Source organism: Micropterus dolomieu, linkage group LG13 (genome assembly GCF_021292245.1).
Source record: "Micropterus dolomieu isolate WLL.071019.BEF.003 ecotype Adirondacks linkage group LG13, ASM2129224v1, whole genome shotgun sequence".
Lineage (NCBI taxonomy): Eukaryota > Metazoa > Chordata > Actinopteri > Centrarchiformes > Centrarchidae > Micropterus > Micropterus dolomieu.
The window spans coordinates 23651162-23667535 of record NC_060162.1 but is presented as its reverse complement, the minus strand read 5'-3'; the positions used below and the strand labels follow the sequence as shown (position 1 = coordinate 23667535).

The 16374-nt window shown below is 39.8% G+C and overlaps 1 protein-coding gene across 5 annotated transcripts in view; it reads right to left on the bottom strand.

Annotated features, from left to right (window-relative positions):
* Positions 1 to 908: 908 nt before the first annotated feature.
* The window catches only part of stxbp1a (syntaxin binding protein 1a), a 39626-nt gene continuing 24160 nt past the window's right edge, over positions 909 to 16374 (bottom strand). For 4 of the 5 annotated variants that reach the window (XM_046066823.1, XM_046066822.1, XM_046066821.1 and 1 more), the window contains exons 13-19: positions 15298 to 15378; positions 15009 to 15147; positions 14377 to 14486; positions 13970 to 14071; positions 11962 to 12047; positions 10162 to 10316; positions 909 to 3416 (exon numbers count right to left, since the gene is read on the bottom strand). In XM_046066823.1, coding sequence (XP_045922779.1) covers positions 3334 to 3416; positions 10162 to 10316; positions 11962 to 12047; positions 13970 to 14071; positions 14377 to 14486; positions 15009 to 15147; positions 15298 to 15378 — 756 coding nt within the window. In that variant the 3' untranslated portion in view covers positions 909 to 3333. Of the gene's footprint in view, positions 3417 to 8716; positions 8875 to 10161; positions 10317 to 11961; positions 12048 to 13969; positions 14072 to 14376; positions 14487 to 15008; positions 15148 to 15297; positions 15379 to 16374 lie in introns of all 5 variants that reach the window. The other variant, XM_046066826.1, reaches the window with a different exon arrangement.

Below are 16374 nucleotides of genomic sequence, written 5' to 3'. Positions count from 1 at the left end.
ATGCTGGCATACGTTGAGATGACATAGTTTCGAAAATGGTGTAGTACTGTAGATCAGTAGATGATGTTGATCATATTGATTTTAAAGTTAAGATAATTACTTTCTTCTTCACTGGACATGAGAAGCTCTCATGAGTTATTACTCAGTTATTTTGAGCTATTTATTGATCATGTGTCTGTTTATTGATAAAGCAGTTGTGTTTAAGTGCTTTTTTAGTTTACAGAAATCTAAAAATAAAGTCACGATTTCAGTGTTATTTTAGCTGCTGTAAACATTTTTTTTGTGTGAATGCATGGATCTATTTTGTAAATGTCAAAGGCTTATCTCTCTTTATCTTTATATATTACGAAAAGAGGCTGGCCCCCAAGGACCTGAGATGCTGCATATCCTCAATTAGTCTGCTTCTATGTTGTTAGTCATTTTGTATGTATAAACTACACATTTTAAATTGTGAAGTTTTCGAGTTAAAATCTGTACAGTATTTTATCGTAGGATTGCAAGTGTAACTGCATGAGCCAGTCTACTGTAACTGATTTGTTTTATGTGGAGCAAACATTTACAGACTGCAGTGACAAAGGTGTGTGGCTCTTTATATACAGGGGGGAACAGAGGATTAGGACTATTTTTACAGAAAAAAGTATGCATTATATTTGGTTGAAACACACCATAGAGCTGTCTATGTTTTAAGTGAATTTTATTTTTAACTTACCATTTTTTTTACCAGTTAACTTATCATTTTTACTTTTGTACCATTATTTCTCAAATTGCAGGTGCTGTTTTAATTTGCAGGGAAGCTTTTCAGTTGTCCCTAAGGAGCCAAATAAAGGTGGGAATGAACATTTGGTATCGCTGCGCTTTTTTAATTTTTTTTAAAGAAACTACTAAAAAGTAAAGAGTTGAGTCTTTAATGTAATGGAAGCCAATTTATTAGACAGCCTTAGTACATGTTAGGTACACATGGAAGTATTGTTTGTGCTTCAACACTCGCAAACATACAATCCCAATAAGTTAAACAGTTTTAGGACAGACTAATGTATTTATTATTTTTTTCTCTGATAAATAATTTTGATATAAATCAATTAATTTGACAACCCTATAACCCTATACAACAGCAAATTATAGTAGAAAAAAAAAACACAAAGTCAAGCGTTTGCATCACAGAAAACGCATTATAGTGCAATATACAACTTGTTGGCCAGGAAAGGGGAAGGAGGGGAGGAAATAAAAGTGAAAAGGGTGGGTTTAAGTTTTTTGCAAAGCCATTCGCCATTGGAGGGTTTTACATTGCACCAGAGGAGGAAACGGATAAAGTTCTTTTTTCTCAGTTGACGACTAACAGCTACAGCTAAACATCACAAACACGGCGGCTTCACATTGGCATCTTTAAAGGAAAAGTATCACTACTTCGAAGTCAGAAAATTTCACCAGTCGACAGTGAGAGCTAAAACAGCAACATATGGCATATACACAACACTACTCAGTGCATGGCTCAATTAAACATTACTAACCAATGATAAGACTTATTCAGACAGGATACAATACTGAAATACAACTGGCCCTTTTAATATTCATTAAATATCAGCAAGCAACGGCCTTTTCCACAATAAAACGTGAAGTTTCTCTGGACAAAGGAAAACGTGGCAAGTAACTACTTTACAGTCTCGGCAGCCGGAGGAGGGGTGTTTCTGGCTTTTTTCTCTTTCCAATGTTTGCTAAACCAAGCGTTTTTAAACGTATACTTAACCAGAATTGTATGCGTTGAGTATCAAACACAGCAACGTAACCTCTGCCTCTTTTAACTTGTCGCAAGCTAGCGAGTAACGTTAGCTTTCTCATTATCAAACATCTATTGTGCCAAGCAGTACTTCGACTTTGTATCTGTGATCCTGGAGGCAAGGGACATAGAAAAAATGGATCTGAGAAAGTAACAAGTTACAAAGATTTTTTCCTCCACATCAGTTCATCCACTGCAGGAATACACTAAACTTCCTTCACACCACAAAGTCACTTTTCGGCAGATCACACGAGTTCCCAACAGTTAAACATTTTCAACTTCATTCAAACAAAGTTTTTCACGTTGCATTGCCTAGAATAGGGCTAACTAGCAAGTATCTGCTTGTTTGAGTTTTTCCCAATGGGGGTGTCCTAACCTGCTACGTGACTCAGCAAACAGGCTAAGACACTCTTGCCCTGGTTCCAAGTTTCGCGTAACTCCAACATATTTTCATTGGACAAAATCAACCTTGACGTTTCTGTTTCCCCTCCAGTCAACGTGGGCAACATTGCTTGTGGTACATGTGGACAATTTTTTGCCCTCTATTCATTAGAGCTCTCTGTACATTGGGAAGAGGTGTTACAAGATGGAAATTTGCAGGAGGACAGCTGCCGAGGTTAGCTTGGATACACATACACGATGGTTTCACCGTGAAAAACTGTATCAAAACATCCTCATCACTTCTACCACTCCGTAAGCATTGTCCACTTATTCTCTGTCCAACTGTGCCCAGTATGTTCCAAAGAGTAAAATTTTTTATTGATTTATTGTTAGCATATTTTTTGTGCACAACTAGCGCAGTATTTTGGAAAAATATACCTAAAACACTGGCAGCTGAGTTTTCACACTGTTTGTTGAGTAGTGGATAATGCTTCAGGAGTGGTTTGAAAAGTTTCGAAGCACGTTTTTATACTTTTCGATACTCAGAACAAAGGTTTTCAGTGGAGTATCCAACATCTTAGGAAAAAGCTAAATGCTAAATGTGGCTCCCAGAACACACACACACACAAACACATTAACAGTCCACACAAGTCCAAGCATGCTACTGAATACGAACATCTTAAATGGGCTGGGGGGGGACTCCTCTCTGATGAATATATCTATATATATTTATATATTGCCTGTTGACTGATATGATATATTTTACAACATCAACCTCTCAAACTGCACATCCCTCCACCCGTTCCCAATAAAACTCACACTGAGGAGGAAACCCAAAGGAACAAACGAGAAAAACCTTTACACATTCTAGCAGGTTTCATAGCATACAATATTACATTTTGGTACTTTCAGTTTTAAATGGCCTTCTGTTCTGATATTTAAACCTTTTTAAATAAGCTTCTAGTCATCTAGTTGCATCCATTGTAAAACATGAGAATACTTGCAACAATTTTATTCTTTGATACCACATGTATTTTCTTTTTTTTTTTATCATCCGAGATGTCTTTTTTTTTTCTTCTCAAGCAAGATGCATACACACTTAAAGTAGGGTTTTGGTGGGGATGTTAAGGGGGTAGTCAGGGTTAAGGTAAAGCGGAGAGAGATGTGATATGAGGATTTTAGCTTGTCACTTCCTCTTCTGGTTTGTTCATGGCCTTGAGCTGCTCCAGCAGGGTGGTGGGGGTGAAGATGTTGGTCGATCCTGGAGACACACACATGCATAGAACACACACACACACACACACACAGCATTAGATCTGCACGTTTGGAAATAAACTGATGACAAAAATGTGTTTTCAGCTCTTGCTATGAATATACTGTAGATGAGGTCAGGCTCGCATAATGTTGAAAGTAAAAATAGAAACACTGAGCAACCCAAAGTTATAAAATCATAAATTAATTAGCCAGAAGGTTAAAATGGATCACGTACCAAAGAGTTTGAACAACAAATTCTCAAGGTGGGAGGTAACTAAGTACTTTTACTGTACTCAAGCACATGTTTAGGTGCTTCCTGTATTTGTAATATTGTAATAGTGTTTTTCTAACCTGCATTTCATTTCAGAGGGATACTTTGTACTCTATATTTCACTAGATTTATCTTATAGCTGCAGTTACACTGCATATTCAGATTATGCGTTCAACTGAAGCTCATAAAACATCTGTTGTCTAGTAAAAATCTTGTCTTCAGAAGAATATCTTTAAAAGTCCTGAAAACTGTCTTGCTTCAGTCAATTTTAGATATTAACGAAGAAAAATGTCTCAGCTTGTGTAGGAACGTGTACTCTTTTAACTGATCTTAACGTGGGTAAATCTCCAACACTAGAGGTATGACCTTGTATGTCCAAAATCAAGGATTTTCATTTTATTTCACTTGTTTTAGAGGTGAAATATTTTAATCTTGATTTTTCTGTGTAAAGTAAGATGGAAATGTATTCCACTTCAATACTCTCGAGTCTTTCCCTCTACAAACATACAGCCATAAAGCTGTGTTAAATCACATGCAGCTGAACAATATGTAAGCACAAAAATCATTGATGACACCACACAGCTCTCATACATATTGGAGCAAAAAGCAGTAGTTGGGCTACTAGCAATCCTGCAACACAAAAATTGTCCACACAGCACAGCCAATCAGGTGTTAGAAAAATGTACACATGACAGGTGTGGGCCTTTAACTAAAGAGCATGCATAATTAAGATAGCTAAAAAAATACTGCAAAACAAACCAAAGCGGATTGTCTCTACATGTCCAAATCCAAAACCAGAAAGTTGTGTCTATTGCTATAAATATGAAAATGTGGAAATCTACTACTAATAACACAGGGATGAACTGTTGTGACAGCTGAAGACACATTTCAGACAAGGTAAAACCTGGAAGGTGTTAGACCGGAGTAAAGCAAACTTACTGCTAAATTTGTTTGTCATTAACCAGATTTAAAGATTGATTACTGCCATCTTAATTCTTTGTCATAAAAAAGCCAAACAAACCATTTGATTTACTCCTCACACCTGCTCAACATTATCAACAGTAGCTGACCTACATTGATTTGTTTCTGTTGCAAAGCTGCGTGTTTCTCCCAATTTGGTTCGATCAGCTGCTTTACCTCAAAGACATTCACCTACAGTCCAACTAAACTTGATCCTAGGAGAGGTCTGAACAGGAAGTGGAGGTAGGTAAAGGTAAAAGCAGAAGAGAAAGAGGCAAGCCCATCTCGAGTTGGGTTGTTATGTTGATGTGGGGGTGGGTGTTTAGTGTGGGTCACGGAGGTCAACGTCGGACTGGCCTCGCCTGCTTCTCTGCTGTTCCCCAAACACACAGCTTCGTGGGCCTTTTTTGCCCCAGAAACACAACACTGTGACATTGATCTCCAACGCCACTAAATTATTACTGTACATGTCTAGGTTTTAGACCAAAATAGCATAACAAAAACAAAGAGGTTGTTTTAGTAAGTGATGGCCATTTTGCTCAGGAAGTGTTGAATGCAGCAGTATGTGTGGGAGCAGCCATACTGCTTATGGTGAAAGCTGCCTACAGAGAAAACCATAAAACCAAAAGTTGGTTTGTAAACGATATCGCTTTAGCAGATTAGTTAGGGATGAGATGGATGCCCAGAACTACAACGTTCTATCTTTCTATCCAGTTTTAAAGGTTCAGCGTGCAAGTTTTAGTGGCATCTAGTGGTGATGGTTGCGAATTGCAAACAACGGCTCAGTCACTGCTCAATCCTCCCTTTTGAAAAAGCGCAGGAGGTGGCTGACACACTCTGTCGGCTCTTACACTAAATAATACCTGTGGTGCTCAATTTGTCCAAATTTCCTTTCTCTTCTATCTTGTAACAAACCAGACAATGACTAGGGCTGATATATTAATCGTTTTCAAAGCGAAATTACAATTTGAAAGAACGCGATTAGCTAATCGTGAAGACGGCGATTAAAATGTAGCTTAATTATACGGCGCATCTGACCCATTTTAAAGAGTCATGCAGTTACAAAATCATTCCGTTGTCATCCTAGTTTGACAGATCTGCTCGCTAATCACAAGCGCCACGCGCTTCCTGTTACGGCCCTACTCACCAATCAGAGCAGGCACAGGGCGTGTACATTTTTCAACAACAAACGAAACTAGAGGACGTTTCCGGCGTCAACTCACACTGAAGCTTCAGTAGCGGAGCGTTCAGCCTACACGTTGTTAATGTGTTGTTATTGTTAATTTGTTAATTACTGGGCTTCAACTATGGATAACAGCTCTCTGAAAGCCCGTTCCGCTCCGCTCTCTGCAGGCTAACGTTAAATATCCACACGGAGCATTTCAGAATGATTTGCTGACTTGTTCAGATTTCGCTTATTTGTTCAGTTGTCCTTTATTTTTGTGCTTCTATGGTTAAGTAGCTACGTAGTTAAATTGTTCCTTTTTGTGTGTTTTAACTGTGTTTATTGTTGATACACTATCAGGAGTCTGCAAAGGGTGTTTTATTTTGAAAATCGACCGGATTCTCTATGCCGTTCTGTGTCGGACTTCCTGCCTGGTTCATCTGCTCTGTGCTGCTTGACGCGGCTTCTGTCAAAAATAGACTGGCAGTGAATATTGAACTTCAGCAAAACTTCAACAAAAAAATCAAAAATCAAATCGTAATTGCAATATCTGGCAGAAAAATCGCAATTATATTTTTTCCCCAAATCGTTCAGCCCTAACGACTACTACTTCTTCTTTTTCGTACGTTTTCAACGTAGTGTCGAAACCTGGACGAAACGCACTCTGTAAAGCCATTTGTCCATTTTGGGCTACTGTAGAAACATTGCGGCGCAACATTGTGACTTCAATGTAAGAGGACCTGCAGTGTATGTAAACAGACATGGTTCATTCTACGGTAATAAAAACAAAACGGTTCATTATGTAAGGTCTTTACACGCCACTGAAAACGTAGTTATGGATATTATATTGCATTTCTGTCAATAGATCCTCCTAAATATTACACACTGAACCTTTAATGGGAATGTGTTTATAAAGGTAGCCTTACTAATAAATTACAGAAACAGGCAATGAGGTAGTCATGGATATTTATGCAAATAGGTATTATTTATTACCTCTGCCAACAAGGTTATGTTTTGATTTTTGGTGCAGATAGTGTCACCTTGTGGCTATTTACAAATCACAAGAGTTAGTTTCCCTTAACAACTTGGTTCAAAACAAATCTATAATCGATTTCCTGACAGAATTTTAGGCACTTTTTTCAACAGTTGACATTTCAACACTACACATTTTATCCAGTTATTAAAAAAATCATTTTCTAAACCATTTTACTTGAAATAGTTGCCAAATTCTTGGAAGTGTGGCCTATTTAAAATAAACTGCCGGAACCCTTAAATGCATTTAGACAACCCATGCATACATCAACTGCAAAAGTTTTCATTTAAATGGACAAACCTCAGTGGCAATGAGTGTGTGTATTTGAATGTAGATTAAAAACACTAAACATTTTGTATTTTGGTTCAGCTTCTGAGTTAAGTTCTACAAGAGCCTGTATATGTTTCTGTGTTCCTGCATCAATAAACTGAAAATTGAAAGTCTGCTAGTTACTGGTGTAAGGGATGAGTTTTGGAAGGGTCTCCCTGCATTAGGGGGGAGGAGGGGTTGGTGCCAGCTGTTTGACATGTGAGGCATCCTTACTTTTTATTAGGTTGCTAAAGCGTATCAGGTGGAACATTGCTACATTGCCAGACTCTGTCAGCAGAGAGGCATCATAGAGGCCATGCTACAAAGGGCAACTTTTGGGGCAACTGAACTGAATTTTTCTGAAATCATTGTTTTTACCTATGTTGCCCCCAAAATTGCCAGGTGTGTCAGCACCCTGAAAGTATTATTATGATAAAGAGGATTTGTTGCTAACATTTAGCACCCTCTGCGGACGAGCCATGAGCCATGTTAGCATGTGATGGTAGGCTAAGCGAAAGTGACATGGACGGAGTCAGAGGACTGGGAGTCAAAAGAAAAACAAAACACAAGGAAAAAAGGAGAATCCTTCTTTAAAATCCAACATCAACTCAAGGACCTGTTCTGAAAGAAACCAGTAACAAATCAAGGTTTTTTGTCTTTGCAAAAGGTAAACTAGAAAAATAATGTGACAGAAAAAACTGATAAAGATGGATCTCGGGGTAGATTAAATCTGGAGTGAGAGTTCAAGAGGCTCAAAGGGCCTTTGGGTGGCTGTCGAGGGCCGATTTAATCCACCCAGTTGAGATGATGGGAGGAGGCAGCAGGGATGGGGTCACGACCCCCTCAGACATGGCCGCTCTTCAGCACAGACTTTGCTTGGGCTGAATTCAAATGTCCACCCTCTGGACTCAAGGGACCTGCGGATAGATTTATTGTACAAAGTTGATGTGCTCACCGTCAGCACGTCAACTTTGCAAGGCTACATATGTAAACCTCTAATCAGACACATTGCACACATATTGATGCATCTTAGTGTCAACTTTCTTCTAGATATTTCTACAATATTGTATGGTTAAATATTGTTTCTATGTGATGCAAGTAATATCTCCTACTTGTATGTTGTTGTTTTTTTACATTTATAGCTTATATATTGTTGTGTCTGCAATTTTAAATTACTGTTGCAGTGAAGTGAGTCTGGTGAAGTCTGCACCTCAAGCAGACTCTCTAGAAGTCTGCAGAGAGCCCACATGAGTCCCTTTGGGAACTTGGTGAATTGTGGATTTGGACTGTGTCTGTGTCTGCAAGTGCGGTGAAGACATTTGGATTCAGCCTTCCTGTATTGACACCAGGCCTCCCACTCTGATTGGCTAATGCTCAGTATACACAGACTGGAGCCTGACAGAGCAGTCCATGCAGTGAGGAGAGGTTGGGGGTACCCATCCCTGAGGGACACGGGGAGGAGGAGGGTGGAGTTACATAAAACAGTACTGAGTGTTCAAAGAAGAAGGAACGAGGAAGCCCTTGTGCTGTGAAGGTTCAGAAAGGGCTTCTTTGCACGGCTGCCTTTACTTTTTTCAGTGTGATTTCTCTCTCCCTCCCTCCCAATCTGTCTCTGCCTCACTCGGCTGAGGGGTCTGCGTCCTCAAAGGACACCCTAGTGGACTCTCGGAAGTCAGGGTGCTGCAGGTCCGATAAGAATTTGGTGGGGGTGAGCAAGTGGGTGGCACCTGTGGAGGAACAGAGGCGGCTTCACCACTCATCTCTCAGCACATGCCACGCCCCCTCCCCCACTCACTCCAAAAAACAAAAGGGTTAAAACAAGCAACCCGTCGCACAGCACATACACACTGAGACACACTCGTCCACCGACAGGTCACACACAGGCACACGCTCGCCATGTTGCACAGACACATAAAAGTTGGACACACAGACACATAAGAAGAAGACATGGCGCGGCTGCAATTCAAAGACAACAGTTGTTTTTAAAAGACAACAGCTGAAGCAGAGCACAACAAAAACTAACAAGACACTTTCCCATTTGTACACAGACTGGCTGGCGAAGCTTTAAGACATCAAACAAACAGTACAGAGGGGCATAACATAAAGGGCTATTTTAACAGAACACGTTGCACACAGTAGGCTGGTTGTAACAGCTATCTGCAGCTACACCTTCCACAGACACGGGATTACATGTGAAGTGTGTGGTTGTTAGGAAACTGATGTGTGTGTATTGGGGATTTGTGTTTTGGGTGGGTTCTGTTCACAAAACTTGAACATACACCTGAGTTGTCATTTTGTCGTTACCTGACGTAACATTACTGAAATATCAAATCACATTTAATCTTCTATTGATTCTAAAACTATATGCTATTTTTAGGTCTAGCTTGCCAGTGGTGAATATATTGTTTTGGTCAGTGACTGTTTTTTTAAAACTCTTAAAAACTTGGATTATGTTGAAAAAAGGACAATTAATTTCACCCCATGCTTTGACAAACAAAAAAAAATCAGATTCTGATAAGGTCACGTCTTATAGAGCTTAATCTTTCCTTTTATATACTGAATTCACACTTCCACCTAAGGGTTAGACTGTCCGTTCACCTGACTTACAGTGGTTCCTTCCATGCTTCCTTTCCCCTCCATCTTTGTTCATTTTTAAGCTGTGTCCCGGTTCAGAAGCTGTGTCCTCCAGAGGGCCTGAAGGCCAGACTCAACCTGCACCTGCCGGTCTGACTTCACACAGTCCTCTGAAAATACTCCACATGACGTGGCTGTTGAATTAGGACGCAGCTTTTACAGACACGTCCAATCTGTGGTACTTTAAAGAGTAACTTAACACCAGACTGAAAAGCCCCTCTCAGGTTGGAAGTTTCAACTCCATTTTCAGGGGCTGTTAAGTTACTCCTTAAGGTTGTCGTGGATGTATCTTTGACTAGCCACGGCCAAAGCCTACATATATGAACCCTCGTTCTTTCTCTCAGCTTGCGCTCAGCGGCGCCTCCTGTTGCACTACTCACCAATAACGGCCTCCCACTTCCCATTGGCCTGTGTGACCTCATAGGCACAGCGCATCTCACTGAAGGACACGCCGCCAATGATGAAGACCATGACACGTGGGCCAGTGCGGTACTCTCCAGGTGTCTTATTCTTGTGCCAGTGGCCGTACCTAGCACTGCCAGAGGAGAAAGAAAAACAGTGTCACGTTATTACAGTTTTATAGCTCGGTTTTGTTTTGTTTTTTGGCATCTTCATTTTTTTTTTTTACCATTCTCTCACAACAATATTTTGTGAGTAAAATCACATTACCCACCAATATTATGGAAAGATGATGATGCAGTGTATGAAGACAAATTTAACCGCCATATATTGTTATGTCAAATATCTGCAGACTATAGAAATTCACTTTTGATTTTCTTTTCTATTGCTGGACGCAGACCATCTGACATCGGTGTGTAGTGTGTTTGTCAACCAAGAAAGGATTATAGAAAACAAGAGCACAAACTGAACATATTACGCTTGGGTCAGATGTCTTTATATAACGGACAGAACCTTATTGCAGTTGTGTTTCTGGACTCCAGGTGATTAAGTTCAATATTCATTATTCTTATAGCTCTGTTTTTTGGTTCCTCCTCTCTGGTTTTAGAAAAGTATGAGCTTTGCTCCAGCTAGTTGCTAACTTGTTCTGCCGTTTGGTGCTGGGCAGGTATTGTAGAGTGGATTTACTAGAGCTTTTTTTCACCAAAAACAGCTGCCTGTTGCTGCCAAAAACCACACTATGAGAGCAATGAGAGTGAACCAACTGCATGAAAACCAAAACAAAGCTCTGTAGAGCTGAGGGAAATGTAGAGTTGGTGATAATTCCATGGGTTTGTCTCTATAAGCAAATTCTTTCATATTACACACATGACTATTTGATACGTTTATAATATACAAAATATTAATTATAGCCAATGAAACCAAATAAGCTGACTTAAAGCCAAGCATCAGAGGTTTCATCCGCATCTGTGCAGCTTTCCTCTGACTAACCTATATGTGTCCTAATATGAACCTCAGTGCTGGGTCTGTCGGGGAAGGACAGCCAATGAGGCAGATCAGTTTGTAATGGAAGAGGATTTGATGCTGAATCAATACAGGCCAGAAACTTCCACACAGGCAGGAGTGTATTGATTAGTGGGGCTCAGTGTGGCTTCATCACACCCCCTCATAGACAACCACGCACACACACACACACACACACACGCAAGGAAGGAAACATTTCAGCAGTCTTTTACAAACTTGTTTTACTCAAATATATTAATTTATAAAAATTTCATCTCCTGTGACTGCAGGTAATTTTATGAATCCAATAATTTCATGAGATTCAAATGAGTCAGTTTCAAAATGTGTAAACATCTATCGTCAATTTCTAAAAAGTTCTAATTATTAGATGCTCCTGCCCAGTTTTAACTCCTCTATAGATGTTGTTCCTCATTAAAATATATATAAGAGTTAGTGAATGTCTGAGCTCTTATCATGCCTCCTATCCCTGCAATGATCTGTACACGGCTCACTAACCTGCCACTCTTCAGCGTCACCTCCTTGCCCTCAATTTATATCAAGTATTGATCGGTTAGACTCATCTCCCTTCCCAAATTACTATTGATCTAATACCATCATTTCTGGCTTTTTAGTTTGAAATGGGCTGCTACTATACAATGAGATGGAACACTGTGTGCATATGTGTGTGTGTATGTGTATGTGTGTGTGTGTGTGTGTGTGTGTGTGTGTGTGTGTGTGGGTGTGTGTTTGTGTGTGTGTGTGTGTGTGTTTGTGTGTACCTGACTGCAGTGGTGCTGAAGGAGGCAGAGGAGCGGGTGGAGATGTAGGGGTAGTGCTTGGTGTCCAGCTTATCCTCAATAGCATCCTTCGTGGGGGTCAAAAAGACAAAACAGATCTTTGACAGCAATTCACCACGCACACAAACACACATCAATAGGGGCTTCACAGTTGTGTCATGTCTCTTAGCAACCATGTGTGGCTCCATCATGGAGGTCCATTGGAGAATTGGCCTTGCACAAATAAGGGGCTAAATATAGCTGATGATAACCAGGCTGGAAAATCAGATATTTGACTAAGGTTGTATAAATGTTGGGTGTACATCAACTGAAAAGCAAACAATTCTGTTAGCCTAAAATTGTTCGTTGTTTTTAGATCCACAATTTAGGTGTGCTTGAAGAAGAAAAGAAACACACCTACTGCAAGGATGTTTTTTAACTATAAAGAAGAGAACCTCCAATATAGCTGCTGGACAGCAGGTTAAAACCCTATTTGTCTTAAAAACACACACAAATTAAAGCATGTACAGTACTGTTTAAGGCAGGTGTGGAAAGTGCTGTAAAGTAAAAATTTTTTCAACCCTAACCCTAGTTAATAGGTTATTTATAGATAGTTTTATCAATTAGTGAGAGACAGAAGAAAAATCTAATTATTAAATCAAATCATAATTATATACTGTATACAATATTTGGTATGACCACCCTTTGCTTAAAAACAGCATCACTTCTTAAAGGCACACTTGCACATAGTTTTTGTTAGAACTTGGCAGGTAGGTTGACATCGTGGAGAACTATCCACAGTTTCACGCAGCCTCAGCTGCTTCTCTCTTTTCATGTAATCCCAGACAGACTCAATGATGTTGAGATCATGGCTCTGTGGGAGCCATACCACCATTTCCAAGACTCCTTTGAACTGAAAATAGTTCCTAACGATTTTCCCTGTATGTTTGGGGTTGTTGTCATGCTGCAGAATAAATTTGGGGCCAATCAGATGCCTCCATGGTGGTATTGCATGATGAATAAGTATCTGCCTGTACTAATCCTCAACTGCGTTCCAGAAATGCAGCACCAAACTTGCAATGAACCTCCACCATATTTGTGCACTGTTGCCTGCATACACTCATTCGTATACCACTCTCCAGCCCTTCACTGAACAACCTGCCTAATACAGCCAAATATTTCACATATTTACAGTCCAGAGCAACAAACTGCCATTTTTCTCCAGCCCAGTTTCTGTGTTACTGTGCATAGGTAAGTCGCTTGCCTTGTTTGTCAGAGGTATGGCTTTTTGGCCGCAAGTCTTTGATGAAGGCCACTTCTGACCTCCGGACAGTAGATGGGTGTAACAGGGTCCCATTGTTTTCTTCAGCTCTGAGCTGATGGCACTGCTCGACATCTTCTGATTGTAAAGGGATGATATGTTTTTCTTCTGCTGCAGTCAGTTTCTTTGGCCGACCACTTTTCAACGTTCCGTAATGTTGCACGTTTCTTTGCTTCTTCAAAAGATCTTTGACAGCACATCTGAAAACCCCTGTCTGCCTTGGAGAGACCTTGCTGATGCAATATAACTACCTTGTGTCTTGCTGCTGTGCTCAGTCGCCATGTTGTACGACTTTAGACAACCTCACCTTGTTAGCTGAGTTTGGCTGTTCCTCACCCAGTTAGATTCCTCCTACACATCTGTTTCTGTTTCAGGTAATGATTGTGTTTCAACCTACATATTGAATTGGTGATCATTAGCACCTGTTTGGTATAACTGTTTAATCATACACCTGACAGTTCGCCTAAATGTCTGACTTTGAGCAAGTTTAACTAGAAGGACTGATACTGTTTTAAAGGCAAACATTGATTTGATTTAGATTTGTCTTCTGTTCACTCACTTTGCATTTTGTTTAATAAATACAATCTATTAACATGTCTCTTTTGAACCCATTTACTTTACAGCATTTTTTCCACACCTGTCTTTTGCGCAATACTGTATATGACTAATGAAATAGCCCTTCAAACACACCTCCATGATGTCCTTGACCAGTGGTGTCCAGCGGGACAGCTGATAGGTCTGTTCGCTCACACGCTCCTTCCTGTCCAGCTTCTTTCCTCTGCGGAGGGTGGACTAAAGAAGAGACAAAGAGTTGAAAGAGAGAATGTGTATAAAAGGACAAAAGCAATGGTGACCACAATCACCTGTAGGTCTTTCATATTGTCTGGCAAGTTTTCATCCTTGCACACTGAACGAGGAGAGGATATTGTACAGACATTGCAAATAAAGGTGAGTGAGAGGTACAGGAGTGCAGACTCATAGTGCACATCAATCCCAACGAGATGATAGAATGCAGACAACGATACTGACAGAAAAAGCAGCGGAGAGAGAAGAAGAAAAGAAATAAAAAGAGGAGCGGCACCCAGGGAGGACCTTACATCTGTGACGATGGGGACGCCCAGGTGAGCCATGTTGGTGATGATCTCACTGTCCTCAGGGGGGATCTGAGCATGCTGGATCAACTTGTTCAGGTTCTCCTCCGTAATGCCTGAACACACACACACACACACACACACAGCAACTTGCAACTGAAAAACATGTATGTTTACATTTAATATGTTGAGTTTGTTCTGGGATGGAGGGAATGTTTTGTAACTTGAGTGCAAAAATAAAATCGTTATATTAAAACTCAAATCTTAGTAATAAACAGGAAGTATAAAATATACCTTTGAACAGCTTATTATTAGGTTATGTCTGACCTAAGAACTAACTTACTAAAGCTTTAGTCAGTGACAAGAAAATCTAGAAATTATTATAATGTTCAAGTTTTAACTGTGCAGTGAAATATCTGGCTAATGTCCCTGTACAATTCTGTACAACAGGTCCTATGTATTGTAATGAAATTCTAATACTCGCAAGTCTGAGATGATATTTAAAAGGGTGATCAGATAACAGCTGAAGCAACAATAAAGAGTGCAAATAATTAATAATAATAACAAGCAATAAAAAACATGTAAAACAAAAAAACAAAGTTTAGCAGTTTTTACAAGCTTTAGATTTGATTTCTTACCATTCTTGAGAAAAATGTAGAGCAGGATGATGCGGATCTTGTCATATGTGCTGACGTTGGCATCCAGCAGGATGGGCACGATAGCTCTCATGGGGTCTTTGATCTTCTCTCCCTCAGCGTCTGTGCCCATAGCCAGATCCTGTAACACAGAGCGCAGGTATCATATGTTTGTCATTTAGAACCCCTGAAATACATATTTCAAGGGATTATAAAAGCATTTTAATGACTGGAGACTTCAGAAAGCCCTGTTATCCCCCGCTTTCCTCTCGTCTCTCGCCTGCCCTCTCACCTGTTCCACACGGCACAGTTTGTCCACTGTTCCCTGGTAATGCTTCATACAGTCCTCAGCCAGCTGCAGATGAGTGGAGTACTGAAAAACACAAAACACGCAGGTTCAGCATACACATTTCTGGAAAACTCTCTCTCTCTCACACACACACACACACACACACACCTTGCTGAGCTCCTTTTGGTACTGAGGCATCTTCTTCAGCATCTGGGACAGGTCCCTCATTGTGGTCTGAAAACAAAAACAAAAGCTAAAAGTGTGATGATGTCAACATCAGGGCAAGATATAATAAAATAGACATCTAAATTATTAATATCGGACCATATTTATGTTGGATTTTCTAATGGCAGAACAACCAGTTGGCCACTCAACACTTGAAGAGTTTAGTTAGAAAAGTAATTTATTCTATTTGGAAATAGAAATAATAATAATTATGAATTATAATCTTGTTTGTCCTTTTTGCTACAAATGTCAAACAGAAACAAAAGATAGAAACAAGACTTTTAATTTCTACTGCCAAATGATGCTGACAAAAGTTTTTTAATTAATTAAATTAAATACTGTTTACATTTTCTGAAAAGATTTTACATGTTGGGAAATAGTTTGCTTTCTTGCAGAGAGTTAGATGTCTCATGTCTTTATGTTAAATGTGAAGCTACAGCCAGTAGTGAGTTATCTGAGACTGGAAGCAGGGGGAAACAGCTAGCCTGGCTGTGTCCAAACATAATCTGCCTACCAGCACCTCTAAAGCTCACCATACTAATATTATCTCATTTATTTAATCCATCCCCAAAAATGTAAAAACAAGTGGTGGTTTTACCAGGATAGCTTCCAGTCTTTATGCTAAGCTAGCCTAACCACCTTCTGATTTCAGCTTCAGATTTAATGGACAGACATGGTGGTATCGACCTTCTTATTTAACTCTCAGCAAGACAATGAATAAGCGTACAAGATATAAAACTGTTTCTTTAAAATGAGCAGTTGATCACTTCGCACCACTATCTTGTCAATACTGTATGTTCAGACTATACACATCATCTAATCAACATTTTCTGGTGCAGCTCCCTCTTCACCTTC